The sequence below is a fragment of the Ursus maritimus genome, unplaced genomic scaffold (genome assembly GCF_017311325.1).
Source record: "Ursus maritimus isolate PB19 unplaced genomic scaffold, ASM1731132v1 scaffold_5, whole genome shotgun sequence".
Classification (NCBI taxonomy): Eukaryota; Metazoa; Chordata; class Mammalia; order Carnivora; family Ursidae; genus Ursus; species Ursus maritimus.
The window spans coordinates 14,811,361-14,827,018 of record NW_024426663.1 but is presented as its reverse complement, the minus strand read 5'-3'; the positions used below and the strand labels follow the sequence as shown (position 1 = coordinate 14,827,018).

General features: G+C 34.1%; 1 protein-coding gene across 1 annotated transcript in view; it reads right to left on the bottom strand.

Annotated features, from left to right (window-relative positions):
* Positions 1–15,658, bottom strand: part of TTC37 (tetratricopeptide repeat domain 37) — a 77,345-nt gene that overhangs the window by 30,115 nt on the left and 31,572 nt on the right. The window contains exons 18-29 of the mRNA XM_008700875.2: positions 14,760–15,013; positions 13,526–13,628; positions 10,977–11,153; positions 10,744–10,888; positions 10,496–10,574; positions 10,348–10,409; positions 10,172–10,228; positions 8,697–8,765; positions 6,864–6,938; positions 6,087–6,228; positions 3,395–3,488; positions 1,182–1,259 (exon numbers count right to left, since the gene is read on the bottom strand). Coding sequence (XP_008699097.1) covers positions 1,182–1,259; positions 3,395–3,488; positions 6,087–6,228; positions 6,864–6,938; positions 8,697–8,765; positions 10,172–10,228; positions 10,348–10,409; positions 10,496–10,574; positions 10,744–10,888; positions 10,977–11,153; positions 13,526–13,628; positions 14,760–15,013 — 1,335 coding nt within the window. The remainder of the gene's footprint in view (positions 1–1,181; positions 1,260–3,394; positions 3,489–6,086; positions 6,229–6,863; positions 6,939–8,696; positions 8,766–10,171; positions 10,229–10,347; positions 10,410–10,495; positions 10,575–10,743; positions 10,889–10,976; positions 11,154–13,525; positions 13,629–14,759; positions 15,014–15,658) is intronic.

Sequence of the window (15,658 nt, the reverse complement as noted above, 5' to 3'; positions counted from 1 at the left end):
AATAGAAAACACAGATTTTTTTCTAAAATATTTACATTATATGATGGGGCACCTGGGAGGCTTAGTCGGTTAAGCGTCCAACTCTTGATTTTGGCTCAGGTCATGATCTCAGGGTTGTGAGACTCAGTCCCATGTCGGGCTCTGTGCTAAGCATGGAGCCTGCTTAGGGCTCTCCCTCTCCCTCTGCCTCTGCCCTCCCCTGTCCCTAAAAAAAATAAAAATAAAAATACAAAATAAACTATTTACATTATATGAAACCAAAACTAAAACAACCAGATACTATAACATAATTTCTTACAATCTATCTTCTCCTACAACAAAATCTTAGAAATGACAAAACTATCAACTCCTAAACACAACAGTTTAAAAGAACTGGAGGGAAAAGCAGTCAGAACAATAATATTTTCCTGTCTATGAATATGATTCAGTTACACGGTTATAAAAGAAAATAACTGGCCACCTCAGATCTCTACTATGTGCCTCTTTAACAGATGCAGGCGCTAATCCCAAAATATCAAACTAGTTTTAACGTGTTTCAAACTGGACCATTCGATTGGGGGACAGTTCTCAGTTTGAGGAACACCTCCCTAATTTGAGCCAAAAACCTTGCTCCCATAATACTTCTGTTCTCCAGACCTAATTCTAATCTTTAAAATAATTGGGTATTAACCTTTTTTTTTCTTTTTTTAACTCTTTTTGAAGTCAAAAGTCTTTGAGAATCTGAAGAAAGCTATATTGCTCTCCCTCCATCCCAAAATGCGCATACACAAAAAATTTTTTGTACTATTTCTAAAGGATTTCTGGCTCCTTAGTGGCCATTCCCCATGTAAGTATAAACAGCAAACAAATCAGAATAAATCCAATTCCTCTTCCAATTAACTAGGGTTCTATTACAATAGATAGCAAGTGCCTCTCTTTGAAATGTTCTCTTGTACAGTCCGCAACCATCAGTTCTAAAACTGCTTCTCGCTAACGCACAGTGGCCCGAGGTATCGGTACAGGAACAGGAAACTATTAACAAAGCCCAGTATTGAGGGAATTACGTATCCTTGGGAGATTATTAGCCCACTCATCTATATATGCCCCACTACTCTGGAAATTTGTCACCACCTCACTGTCCCATAGCTGTCACCAGAAAAATCTAGTAAAGTCACAGAATTAATGGGAAAAAATATGCTTACCATAACAATCTGCCATAATTCCTTACTGTAACATTGTAAGTATCTTGGTCTTCAGCACTCTGTAACAATAACATTGCCCTTAAAAAGAAGGACAAGGCATTTTAAGTTACCTATGAGCAACAGCATTCTTTTCCTCTTCTTCTTTAACAGAATCTATAGATTTTTGTTTTCTTCATTTAATTCCAATTCTTTAATGCTGTCATAACAACTTGTTCACATAACAACTTGTTTGCAACAACAAGTTGGTAAAACAAAAGCACTTAATATTTAGATTTTAGACTGTCAGGAAAATTACTTTAATAAGGTGATCTCTTACTAAGTGAAATCATTTATCATACTTGAGTTTTAAATATTCCAAAAAAAACCCTTAATCTAAATATGGGAAACAATGGTGTCACTATTTTAAGTTTTGACATTATCTCAAGTATATAGCAAACAACCTTAAAAATATTTATATACCAGTAGTTTGAGTTAGGAAGCCAGGAAATTGAGTGCTTTCATGGGCCCTTACCTGTTACAAAGAGAAATAGATTAAAGCAGTATTTAGTTAAGAAAAGAATCATAAGGAGTCCCTAAAGGCCTTATTTTTACCTTGTGCTCAGTCCCCTTTGGACAGGCAGAAAAATGTCTTAACAACTAACAGGAGTTGGATGTTTAGTAAGATTTTTGTTTTTACTTTTCTTTTCTGTTTAAAAAGAATTATCTAGGGAGAAATATCCAAGGAAAGTTTTTAATATCTATGATGTTACACGAAAAAAATTTGCCAAAGCAATCTAAAAGACAGTATTAGTATATTAAAAACTATAATGGTTAGATTTATACCTAATTTGTGGTTTTAAGCCTCAAATAGTTGTCTAAGGCAGAAAACAATAGCAGTGATCAGTCAAGGAAGAGTAGTGCATATCCACATGACTGTAAAGTTGCTATTTTAAGTTAAATGTTTAACTAATGTTAGACTCACAATGTTTGTGATTATAATATGTACCAAAAAAAGCAAGCACTGTAAAGCTGTCTAGTCTTCTTTGTTTAAAAATCCTGCTCACTGTTGTATTCTACCATATTTCTACAGTTTCTTTACAGGTAAGCTTATTGTGACATTGAAAGAAACAGACTTGTGGTTTTTTATAAACCTCCACATACACCTGGAAAAATACCTTCTTGATTATGTAGCCTCCAGTACCATCTAGTGATGACTCCTTTGAACTACCAAGAGATCCATAAAAGGACATGGCAAAGCATTTCGGGTACCTCAATTATTTTTTATAGGACAAGGCTTCTTCTAAGTACTTTTTAGATTTAGGGCAATGATACATGGAATCAGGACTTTTAACTTTTCACCTAGTATTCACGACATTAGTAGACATTTTCTTATTTACCAATCAATTCATTTGCAAAGAATAAACCTTCAAGTTGATTTCATCTCCTACCCACTCCTGGTTGGTCGTTTCATTCGAGCACACTGTCCCTGTTTCTTCAACACACCAAGTCCACGCCTGTGTTAGAACACTTGCTCTTGCTGTTCCTTCTGCCTGGAAGCTCTTGCCTCTTAACCAAATGGCTTAGAGCCTCACTTCATTCCGGCCAAGCCTCAACTGCCTCCTTAGGAAACCTAGCACTCTTAAACCTGTCTCAAATTCACTACCTGCCTGAATATTCCCTGGCCCTTTACCCCATTCTGATTTTGTTTCTTAGCAATTATTACCACCACAGATGTTTATAAGCTTATCATATGTCTCCCCACCACTAGAACAGGAGCTCCACGAGAATGGAGCCTGCGTCTGTTTTCTTTCACTGCTAAATTGCCAGTGACAAGGACAATGCTTGGCACAAAGCAGTTCAAAACTATTGAATAAAATATAGATCTTAAATTCAAACAAATATATCATAATGTTCTCATTTCTTCTCTGAATGATCTAAGTGGTTTTTTTTTATAAAGCTAGACAAAGTCTAAAGTGAAAGATTTTTCTAAAACAAAATCTGAGAGATTTTTTTTTTTTCCCTCTCTATCGCTCTCTTGGATTGAGCAACAGAAACCCAAATATAGCTGAAAATTTAAAACTGGGTCTTTTCATCTTCCAATATGTAATAATAGATGATAAGTAATCAGGAAAGGAATCAGAGCATTTGTTTATTACCTTCCTTATGAACTGAGACTAAATAAAAAAAGGCCAACTAACAAATAAGGACCACTTTTAATTAAATGTAGAGTTTACCTTTGGTATGCATCTGCGGCTTCCTTTTTCAGTTGTAGATGTTCATTTAAGTAACCCAACATTGTGAAAGCTGGAGCATAATTCTGAATTCTTTCTGAAAATCCAAAAATATCTTTTCTTTACAAGTGCATGCTGTCGTGTTAGTTTTATTTTCAGTATCTTAAATACCAGATTATCTCCTATGATCACTGGCATTGTTAAGAATAGTCTGATATTTATCTTGACTATAAAATACTAGTAATCATTTTATAACTTCTAAATTTTTGAATGTTTTATAATTATTTATTGTTTCCAGTTACATCTTAAAGTCTAAACATTTTTTTTTTTTTAAAGATTTTTTTATTTATTTATTCGACAGAGATAGAGACAGTCAGCGAGAGAGGGAACACAAGCAGGGGGAGTGGGAGAGGAAGAAGCAGGCTCATAGCGGAAGAGCCCGATGTGGGGTTCGATCCTGTAACGCCAGGATCACGCCCTGAGCCGAAGGCAGACGCCCAACCGCTGTGCCACCCAGGCGCCCCTAAACATTTTTATCCCCAAAGGTGTAATAATTTGAAATTGTAGCTCATGTTAACAGTAGTCATAAGATTTATAAGGAAATTCAGTTCTTTGACTAGTCACTTAATCTTTCCTGCAATTTTGATGGTGGTTCTCTTCCAATTTCTACGTGTTAAAAAAAAATAAACTCAGTACTGTACACTAAAAACCCACGATGACTTGGACACTTTCAATGCAGTATTTTGAAATTTTAGTGTCAAAAAACATCATGTGTATACGAACGTACAGAGAAACACATCTGATTTACTTAAAAGTAGTATTGGGAAATAAGCTTTCAAATCCTTTAAATTGTTTAACAAAGTACAGCGCAATCACAATTTATGTGATGGGTAGGCTCTAAGAGCACAAAGCGAAAATCACACAAAGTTATTCTTGAAAAATCCTGAAGTCACAAAAGAGAGGGACACCAAAACTGAGTCAAACTAGGAAGAGATTCATGCCTTCCAAGCACACACACTCTGAGGCAAACTGTCAGCAAGACAAAGACACTGCCTGCATTCTCTCTGACCCCCTCTCTTTTCACCTCTTTCCTTCCGTCCTCTTTCTTTCTTACTTATTCATCTGTTCATTCATTCATTTATGGCAAACCACATATAACTGAATTTAAATGAGTATTTGATACGGCCCCACTATAGGGTAAAAAACTAGGCTGTGCATAACCGTCAGGGAATTGTGTTCATTGTTCTAGGTATCTGAATTTTGTAGAAAGCTAAAGATTTACCTCTCTGTGTAAATCCTTTACGAATGTTACCCATTCTTATGGAAACTTAACAGTAAAATTTCTGATCCACGCACTCTCACAGAGGCTCTAGATAGTCTTTCGAGTCATTCATTTTGGCATACTGCCTAACATGTAGTGCGCTGAAGTGCTGATGTTTGTAAACGAGCTACCTTCTGCTCAAGTATCCCAGGCTCAATGCAGGAAGAATATTACAATCCTCTCCATACCTGTGATGAGAAATTTTCTCTTCTGCTTTGCAGTTTATCTGATTCTTCATAATATTCATGTCCCTGCGCCTGCTTAAACTTCTTGCTTCTTTTTTAGAATTTCGTCAAGGGATAAATAAAAGACTAGTGAAACTAACATTTCTTGAGCAGCTAGGGTATGCCAGGTACTCTGCCTGCATTTTGCACAAATCATCCCATTTAAACTCAAAGCAATAGATACTTTCATTCTTGTATTACAGATGAGAAAACTAATTCAATTTGTTAATATGCCCAAGGTTTCACCATAGCTACTAAGAGGTGGAGCAAAGATTAAAAGTCACTGGTAGTTTTCCACCTCTCACCCCTCATCACACATGCCCTCCTTAATCCCCATCACCTGTTTCACCCATTCCCCCACCCATCTCCCCTTTGGTAACCATCAGTTTGTTCTCTGTAGTTAATTAAGAGTCTGCTTCTTGGTTTGTCACCTTTCTTGCTTTTTAATCTTGTTCATTTGTTTTGTTTCTTAAATTCCACATTTGAGTGAAATCACATAGTATTTGTCTTTCTCTTTTGACTTATTTGGCTCTATTTGTCTCTACTTGACTTATTTCATTTAGCATTATACTCTGAAGCTCCATCCATGGTGCTGCAAATGGCAAGATTAAACTGGCAATAAAACTCGTAGTTTTATTAAGGAAGAAAGGAAATTATTACAATAGAAGGTTAATGAAACCTCACCATTCTGTCCTTTTCCTAAACCTAAACGTATTTTTCCAGTATACTGAAGAAAAATCAGATGGAGGTTAAACACACTAGTTTTGGAATTTAATGCAGATTATTTCATTTAATTTTCACATGTTTACCACCTAGCAATTATTATTTCTACTTTATAAGGCTAATAGAAGTTTTTTTCTCTGCAGAGAAATAAATGGCAGAGATGGAACAGCAGCAACTCAGGCCCATTAGGCTCCAAAACGCTTTCCACTACTACATGAAAATCAGTTTTATTGCAAGCATTAGGTAAGGGCAATTTTCATCACTCTTCAAAAGTCATTACTAAAATTTGAAATGGAGACTGCTTGGCCATTGGGAGAAAAAAAAAACAAATTCATGTCTTAAGGAACACTAATAATATTTAATTTGGAATTAATTAATTTTAAAAACTAAATTGTGTCAATAGTTATTCAAATACTGAACACCTTACCTATGTATTTACTCAAAACAACTTGTGCTGCTGGGATAGCATTCATCTGAACAATGTTGTATCGGTATAGCTCTGTATCTCTGTTGCTTTTATCTTGCAATGTTGTACAGACCCAGTAAGCATAACCTATTGCTCCCTCAGTCTATAAAAAAGACAAGGTTAACAAGTAAACATAAGTTAATAAATATACCAATAAAAATTATAAACAGTAGACTTTAATACAGCAAATATCACATCTTAGTCTTCTTTAAGTCATCTGCTAAGTGTCTTCTAAATAAAGAGTCGCTATGATTCAACACAGCTAAGAGCACATTTAAATTACTTGCTCCAACCCTAAGTAGAAGAATCAAATGGGATTTAAATAAAGTGCAGAAAACAGAGAGTCACCCACTGGGTTGATTTCCTTCTTCTCAGCACCACTCTGACAGATAAAACTAACAATTACCAATCAAAAGGGTTCTAAAACACTTCCATAAATAACCAAGAAATGTTAACCAAGTCTAGTCCTTATCTCTTGTTGATTTTTTCCTAGAGTCTCAGTTTCAATTCTGCATGACTACTACATCTATTAAAATCCATGTCATTTCTTCATCAGCTTTTGAAAGATAACAGAAGACGAAAATGAGAAGTTCTTTAAAGACAGTTTATCTGTTTCTAAGACAGAATAAAGAGTAGAGAAAACTGCGGTTATTAACATCTGATACCACTTGTATCCATTTTCTCAACAAGGATAATGCTTTATTCATTAATGAATCCTGAGAATGGCCAAATTCTTACATGCATACTGAGTTCTGTAGTGTGCCTGAAAAGATCCATAGTGTCATAACTTCCAACTGTCTCTGCAATAAGAGCCTATAAAAGGAAAAAAGAGGTTCTTAATGTGTTTAAAAGGAATAAGAACAATAATAAATGAAACTATTTGGAAGAATCAAAGGTATACTAGCTATGCTTAAAAGCAGAGCTAATTTATTTTTAAATCTTGGCTGCTCTATTCCCATGGCTCAGAGGACCAGAATGACTTGTTAAATTGGCCCTTAAACTGGCAAATGCTTTCAGAATTCCATCTGCAACCAGGCAGTGGTGGAATAATCCACATAAAAATTCCTCAGAACACTGATGAAGCTGCACTATCTTCTCCCTTCCCTTTCACCCTTGATCCATTCATACTGGTATTTGTCCGCAGTAGGGTTCTTAATCATAGGATCACCTCAGATTCACCTAGATAAGCTTTTTTTTAAAGAAGGAGGTCCTTAACCCTAGATTTCTAGTTTCCACAGACCTGGGATAGAGTTTCAACATATTAATTTTTTTAAGTGCCCCAGAATTTTAAATAACATACCTATATGCCTTTAACTTTATAGACTATAAGGTCAGATTACTTTCAAACTCATCCATCTTTTATAAAAAAAAATCATGTTTTTTAAGTTATCATTATTAATATTATTTAAAAAATAATATTAGGTCTCACTTTTACTGTTACCATTTTAACTAAATCTACCAGTTAATGTCCGAAATAAATTATCTTTAAGAATAAAAAGAAATGAAATATTAAAAAAAATACTTAGGTGGCTCTAATTAGCATCCAAAATCTCCTGACCTAGAGCAGTAGTACTCAAAGTCAAGTCCCTGGACCAGCACCAGCACCTGGGAACAGTTAGAAATGCAAACTCTTGGGCCCCTTGAGTCCAATAACATACACAGAGATTAGTAGTAATGCCATTGCTCCCAGATGCTACTACAGTTCATAGAGTTACCTTTCTAACTCTGCTTGCTTCAGCAATTAACTAGAATTTGAGCCCAAAAGTCAAAAGTAGAATAAAACATATCTAAATTCTGATTAATGATTTTCTGAGATGGGTGATGCCCCTGCTATTCTCTGAACCAAAACAATCAACCACTTACTAATTCATTACAACTTCTCAACTAGGTAAGACACTGGAGGCCACTCAGGCAAGCCTCTTCTTTTTCAAGTAAGAAAAATGAAATCTAGCAGTGATATGTTAAGATAAAACAATCAGTCAGTGATGGACTCACATTCAGAACCGAATCTCCTGATTCCTATTTGTCAGTACACAAATCTAAACTTTAGGGGAGCAGAGGAAGAATACTCACAAACAAGCATCAAATCAAATATAAAGATTTTATAGAAAATGGGAAAACATAATCAAAATGATCTTTGTCAATGTTAATTTTTTTGGTAAATGTGCGTTTAAATAACAGAGTTCTGGGTTTTTTGGTCTTTTTTTTTTTTTTTTTTTTTGCATAATGTCAGACTGATGGGGCTCAAAGACCCCCACATCAAAGCTTAATCATTACAAGTTGTATGACCTTGGGCACAACACTTACAATTTCTAAACTTCAATCTCCCTATCCATGAAAAGTTAATAACCACCACCATCTCAGAGGATTGATGAACGATTACCTGAAATAATATATACAAAGAGACTAGCACAGTGACTGACACAAAGGAAGTCCTCAAATGTTACCTGTTATCATTATCATCATTGTTATTTGCATTAATAGGTTACTTATACTACTTTATAGTAGTTTATATTTATAGTTTATAGGTTGTTTATATCCTAGGATTATTAATAAACATATATATCTTACTTGTCCAATCCAGCACATTAAATAAGATGGATCAAGAGACTGAGCCATTTTGAAAGCTTCATGAGCTTGCTAGGAAAAAAAGTCAAAAAAATAACAGATGTCATTTTATTTACTTAGTATTAAATTGCTTATGTTTAAAAAGCCTAAGAGAATAAGGTAAGTCACACTTGTCAACATAACACTTACAATTCTAAGACTTCATTGTTTAAACACAACTGGCAATGTTTAAAACCATGTTTTAACCACACAGTCCTAAAAACTCCTGGGCACAACAGATGTCTCTACAGGCTTAGGGGTTCTGTTCCCAGTGAAAGGGCAATATAGGGATGCACCTCATAGTCTGCAGAATTAACCATCCATTTGCTAGCCACAAGTCTGACAGATGTAGGTACTGCCCTCTCCTGAAGCTTAAGTGGTCGGATACAAACTAACCAACAATGGGGTCTATGACACGTATCTGATAGTGGGCAAAAAAAGAATGATCAACATAAATCTGTGCTAAGCAGTCAGGAAACTTTAAAGATACCTCACTTGGACACATTAAGGTGCATGCTTATTTTTCTACTACAAACATTTATTGTTATATGCCACCTTATGCTCTTTACTCAGTAATCTGTATGTGACAGGAAACAGTCTTATTTTTCTTATGAAAAAGGAAGCTCATGGATGGCAACTGAGTTTGCTATCATAAAACTACATCCATAGCTTATTAACTAAGATCTAGCTTTGTTTAAATTTTTAAAAAATATTTTCACATATTTTAAGCCCCAAATTAATATTCTCCTTCATTCTATTTACAGTCTCCTGAAGCAATCTTTGCAGTGAGTTAATTTATCCCTGAAAATGTTACTGAAGCTATTTTAAAAGAACGATATTCAATATAATAGCTGAAACACAAAACAGTACAGATGTGCTATTATCTACAGATTTACGGAAACTTCTAAACATGACCTACTAACACGTTTCCAATTACTGTATTTCTAATTCTCTAATATATAACTGTTCAAGTATGACAAATTACATCGTGCCATATAAATGAATTAATATCACTAAAGCCCAATTGAAATCACCCAAGCATAGGTTAAACTTAAGCTGCAAGACAGTACTAATCATCCCCCTGACTTCCTCACCCTACCCTAAAAAAGCCTACACCGGGCTCCTCTTACACGTGTACAGATAAAAAGAAAAACACCCAAATAATTCATAACACAATTGTTTTAATCTTTAAATGAAAACCCAACATAATCATAAAACCAAAATTTCTTCAGTTGTATAGAAAGGAAAATAAATCTTACACATTCACTATTCACATATATAACAAACTAAATGTCGTCAATTATCTAGTATATAGGAGGGCATACTGAATAGACAATAATATTCAAAGTATTTCTCCACAAGAAGCTGAGCGATTACGAAGAGGTCATATATAAAGAACATTTTTACTTTGAATGTGACAAAACAGACAACACATTTACCTCAATGTTTTCATTTGCAAGGTATAACACTCCCAAGTTGGTCCATGCAACAGCATTCTGAAAAACATATATATATATACACACAATTAGGTTCCTGCCTACATGGCAGTCTCAGAAAATTATTAACACTAAATTCTGAAGTTCTTTATCATAGACAGACACAAAAAAACACCCACAATTTGTTCTGACTGGATAGACTTGATGAAACAGTGTTGAGCAAGGGCGTAATTTCTAATACCTGAAAAACAGAATTTGATGAAACTGAACTTTATTAACTAAAACAGACAATCTTCTAAAAATATTGAAGTGTTACTCAGTTCTTACCATTGTGACATGAAACCACACCAAGAGCATTCCAGTATAAGTGATTTTTACTGTCAAGTCTCACAGCCTTTTTCAGACACTGAAAAGTTGAAAATTAGATTAATTTCTATATCTTGGAACATCAGCATTTATATCAAGATAAATGTGGTTTTATGTGAAAACACGACAGTATCTACTATATCAAAAACATCTATCAGAAAAGCATTTGGTTTTTTAAAAAGCTTATAAAAAATTTCTCAAAACCATACATGTAAAGATTTCTCCAACAACTCTTTAAGATCATTTGTATTGTTGCCTGTTTCTGCTAGATGTTGTGCTTGGCGATAATAATTAATTCCAAGATCACACCACGTATTAGATGTAGACATCAGTTTTAACGCACGACCATAACACCTATGGAAATATAAAAATAAATGTTACGTTTTGTTAAAATGTCCTAATTCAAAGTGAATGTCATTAACTAGCAATCTTTGTAAGTTACCTTCCTCCAAGATGGAGGAGCTCATTCTTCTTTAATACTTGTTTTCCTTCTTTCTGACCTAGAAGGACTCCTAAAACATTAACATTCACTTTAGATGGTGAGACAGCATACAGACTGGTACAAGCATCCCCAACTAGCTTCCAAAGGCAAGACACATCAGCTTGATGCTGCAGAGCCCTAAAAAAATAAACAGTGTGATTCTTATAAATTTTTTCCAAACAATAGGAAATTTATCTCTCTCATTACAATCTTAATTACGAATTACTTCCCTGGTTAAGTACAGTAAATGCTTTACTAAATTCTTTCTAAATGGATTACATCTTATCAACTCCCTATTAGGAAGAAGAAAGAAAGGGAGGGATGGGGAAGAACTGATTATTTTAAATGCCAGAAATTTTGCAAACATCTCTTTGGTACTCTTTCTGTTAGAAGTAGTAGAAATCACATTAAGTAAAACAATAAGTTTTCCAGGACCAATTCACCATTAATACTGAATTTTTTTTAAGTATGCTCTCTGTGTTTGTCTTTTTAAACAATAACCAAAGCAGTAAAGTTGGTAACTCTCTGACAGTTAATTATTCTAAACTCATGTTTTGGCTTGTTGATATTCAGTCAAATAAAAAAGACTGGTAAATGTATAATATATTAAATATGTTTGGTGGTCCAAAGGATTTTTACTTTCTGAGACCAAGATTACCAAAAAGCTAAATATGAAAATGTGAAAATCCATATTTATTGAAGCAAATAAGACTGAATGCACAAGCTTAAAAGAGTAAATAAAAATATTAATTATGATGATAAAGATCACTTCTTTTTAGAATGAAAAAAATCTCAGCTCTCCATTTCTCTTCAGTTTTCTCAAGATCTTATAATTAAAACATGACAATTTCACTTAAGCCGACTCTCAATAATCCGCTATCAAACAACTATGCTACTGGCAGATGGACAAGCAGATGGAACATTTCTCATAGCCTTTTCTACTAAAAAAGTCCAGCCAAAAATCATTTTCCAATATCTTCCTGAGAAATAAGATTAATTATGGCAGTCATCGCTGAAAGCCCACTGTGAGGATCAGGAGGAAGGACAACACCATTTGTAGTTCCTCTGCCTAAATATCCTAGCATATTTTCTAAAAATGACAGCATGATAGAGAGTATAATGCTAAGCGAAATAAGTCAGTCGGAGAAAGGCGAATACCATATGATCTTACTCATATGTGAAATATAAGAAACGAAACAAATGAGCAAAGAAAAAAAAAAAAGAGGGACAAACCAAGAAACAGACTCTTAGCTATAGAGAACAAACTGATGGTTACCAGAGGGGTGATAGGTAGGGGAATGGGGAAATAGGGGAGTTTGGGAATTAAAGAGTATGCTTATTGTGCTGAAAAAAGGTAAAATAAAATAAAAATACCTAAAAATAAAAAATAAAATTGACAGCATGAAAGAAGAAAATAGAGGGGAAAAAGAGAGAAACAAAGGCAATTTCAACAGCCTAAATTCTTATTTCCTTTAAAGTTGAATAAAAAATAAAATATCTGTAATGTGAAATAACTTCTATCACCCTTACATAAGAATTACGGTAATATGAACTTTTAAGTCTAGAAGTAAACATAAATTTGGGGATTATCACTTAACAAATTTTATAGACCTTCATATAATCGGCTGTGAATGCCACATGCTACCCAGAACAAAATTTCCCATTGTAAGAAAGGCAGTATTTGTACATCAAGTATCATCACTGAAAGGTTCATGTTTATTCTTAAATACTAGTTCAAACGAAGCACGCCCTCTTCACAATACCCCCTCCTCTTTGGGAAGATCTATATTATGTGAGACTTGAAAAGTAGCAATAAAAATCTGTGGGTGAGAAAAGGCTAAAGTTTTCTTTTCATATTTGGTTCATACTCAAAGAAAATCAATTTTGGGCAACCAAATCAACGAGAACCAGAAGAGAAGGCAAGTAGGAAAAGAAAAGAAGGGGAGCACAAGAAAGATGTCTAAAAAAAAAAATTCAAATGTATGTGTAACAGACTTTTAAAAATCATCTAACACAAATAACACTTCTATTTAGCTAGTGAATTTACAGTTCTATTAAAACACCAAATTTACTCAAATTTTTCTGATTCCCTTAATATTAGACATCACTGTTTTCCTACACAGATTCTCTCCAGAAACAATGAGATTGCTCATTTCCCCTCACCTTCAGCCCTACCAATATACCTAATAAAGGCCCTTACTATGGACTGTAACACTGATACCTTACATCCAAGCTGCCACGCCCCTGACAGACCGCTTCGTCCCTCCCACCCCTCCCTTTGCACCTAGCACGTCAGCTGCTACTAAGAGCAAGAAATGGTATCTGTTCCCTAATCCAAAAGTAATAGAACACGTATATTATAGAATTCATTGGCTAGTCCCTTTTTCTTTAGGTTTGATATTCTGCATAATGACTGCTTCATCTAACAGAATAAATAAAGATTTTTCTAACTTTGGCTTTATTATAATTCTAAGAAAATAAACACTCTGAATAATAAGAATAATACTAACCAAGTAAAATATTCCAGTGCTTTTTCTATGTAGTCTACAGCTTTTCCATCAAGATAATCGACTAGAGCTGCTTTTGCCATCATAAGATGGCATTCGCCCAAACCTAAAATCAGGTTAAGTTTGCAATTATTAAAACACATACAAGAAAGACTTAGAATAAAGTTGAAAAAAAACATAGTGGTGTGATATTAAAGCCACTTTCCAGAAAACAAAACTCAGTAGTATTGTATAAAAATTATCTTTAAGTACAGTCTTACATACATTTAGTATAGAAATTCAAATGGCAGGGTTCTTTTGGAGTAAACATGTACTAAAAGTGATAAAAATCTATGGGAAAGAATTTCCTTGGCTCTGGGCAAGTTACTTAACTCAAAACCTCCGCTTTAAAAATGCTACTAAATGCTTCACTCCTTCGTGTTACTATTTATTAACTATTGTGAAATAAGATTTGATCTTTTGTATTCAAAACTGGATAGGAAACTATACTGTAAAAATTAAATGAAATAGCAATTTCCTGAAGTGCCCAGTAAAGATTTAATAAATATGAATTCTTCTCTTGAGAAAAGTTTTACAAAATTAAAAAAAAAGTTTTTAAGACCTAAGTTATGTATCACTAACAACATATACTACTTCTGACTTAAACCCCAATTATTTCATTTAAAAAGGAAAAAGAAATGAAGGACATATAATGGGCTCCAGGTTTTTTTAAGTGGTTAGGTATAATCACATAAAATTTAGATTATATGTGGACGGTGGTGTTTTACTTTATATTACCAAAAATCATTTGTTAAGGAGTAGGTATACATGGAGAAACTAAAATTAATTTAGGTAATTACAAAACAATGCAAGTTGTCCCCAAAATGCAAAAAATGAAAAAAAATCTAAGTTAAAAAGTAATTAAAAGGTACTGAGATATTCTGAAGATATAGTGAATTAATTATTAAAATATAAGAGCAGAGAAACTCTTGTTTGAGAGATCCATCAAATAGCTAACATGCTATTTGGTCTAAAAGTTAAATGTTTATCACATTACTATTTATCTACTATTACGAAACAGGATTTGATCTTTCTATATTCAAATCTATATAACAAGTCATACTATAAGAGGTCCATCAAAGAAGACACTTGCTGTTGACGAAAAAAGTCTTTTTCAGGTTATGAAATACATTTAGGAAGTTTACTCAGGATTTTATAGTCCAGTATCACAAAAGTCAAGGGGGTATTAAAAAATTACCTTTCAAAGCTGGCACATAATCTTCTTTCTTTTTAATGATCAGCTGGTATTGAGCTATCGCCTCCTTATATTTGCCTAGGATTTGCTGTATTGCTGCAACCTTAAACACACTGTATGTGGATTCTGGGTTCAGCTCACTGGCTTTTGTGAAGGATTTCAAGGCTGTCGTATAACCACCTCTGCTTAAGTATGCCTCTCCTAATGACTCCCAACAATTGAAGTCCTTTGGGTCTGCCCTTAATGCTGCCTGTAAACTAAAATTTCAGTTAATAGTAAGAGAACTAAAAGTAAAAGAACTACTTCCACATCTGAAAAGAAAATATAAAATAAATAATTCAACTGAATCACATATATCCATGGTTCCTTCTATTTATAAAACTGCTATTTAAAACAGGTGTACGGGGCACCTGGGTGGCTCAGTCAGTTGCGTGACGACTCTTGATTTCGGCTCAGGTCATGATCTTGGGGTTATGGGACTGAGCCCTTTTTTGGGCTCCACACTCAGTGGGGAGTCTGCTTGAGATTCTCTATCTCTCTGCCTGTCCCCCCACCGCTCATGCACTCTCTCTCAAATAAACAAATAAATAAATCTTAAAAAAAAAATAAACCAGGTATACCTGTTCCTTTTACAACTTCAATATATTTCTTATAATTTGAATATTTTAATTCTAAGAAATTTTATTACGAATTTGGAATGAGTAAGAACAAAATGCTTTTTCAAACAAGTGCTGGCCAGAATTTTTTTCCTTGACTATCTGGAAGAAGTCCAGTTTCCCACCAGAATAGGTATGTATCTCCATATGCCTCATAACAATTAATAATCCCCCACTGCTCCTTACACCAAAACAGAAATATCACAGTATTCTAGGTATTGACACAAATCAGAAATTTTATCTCGA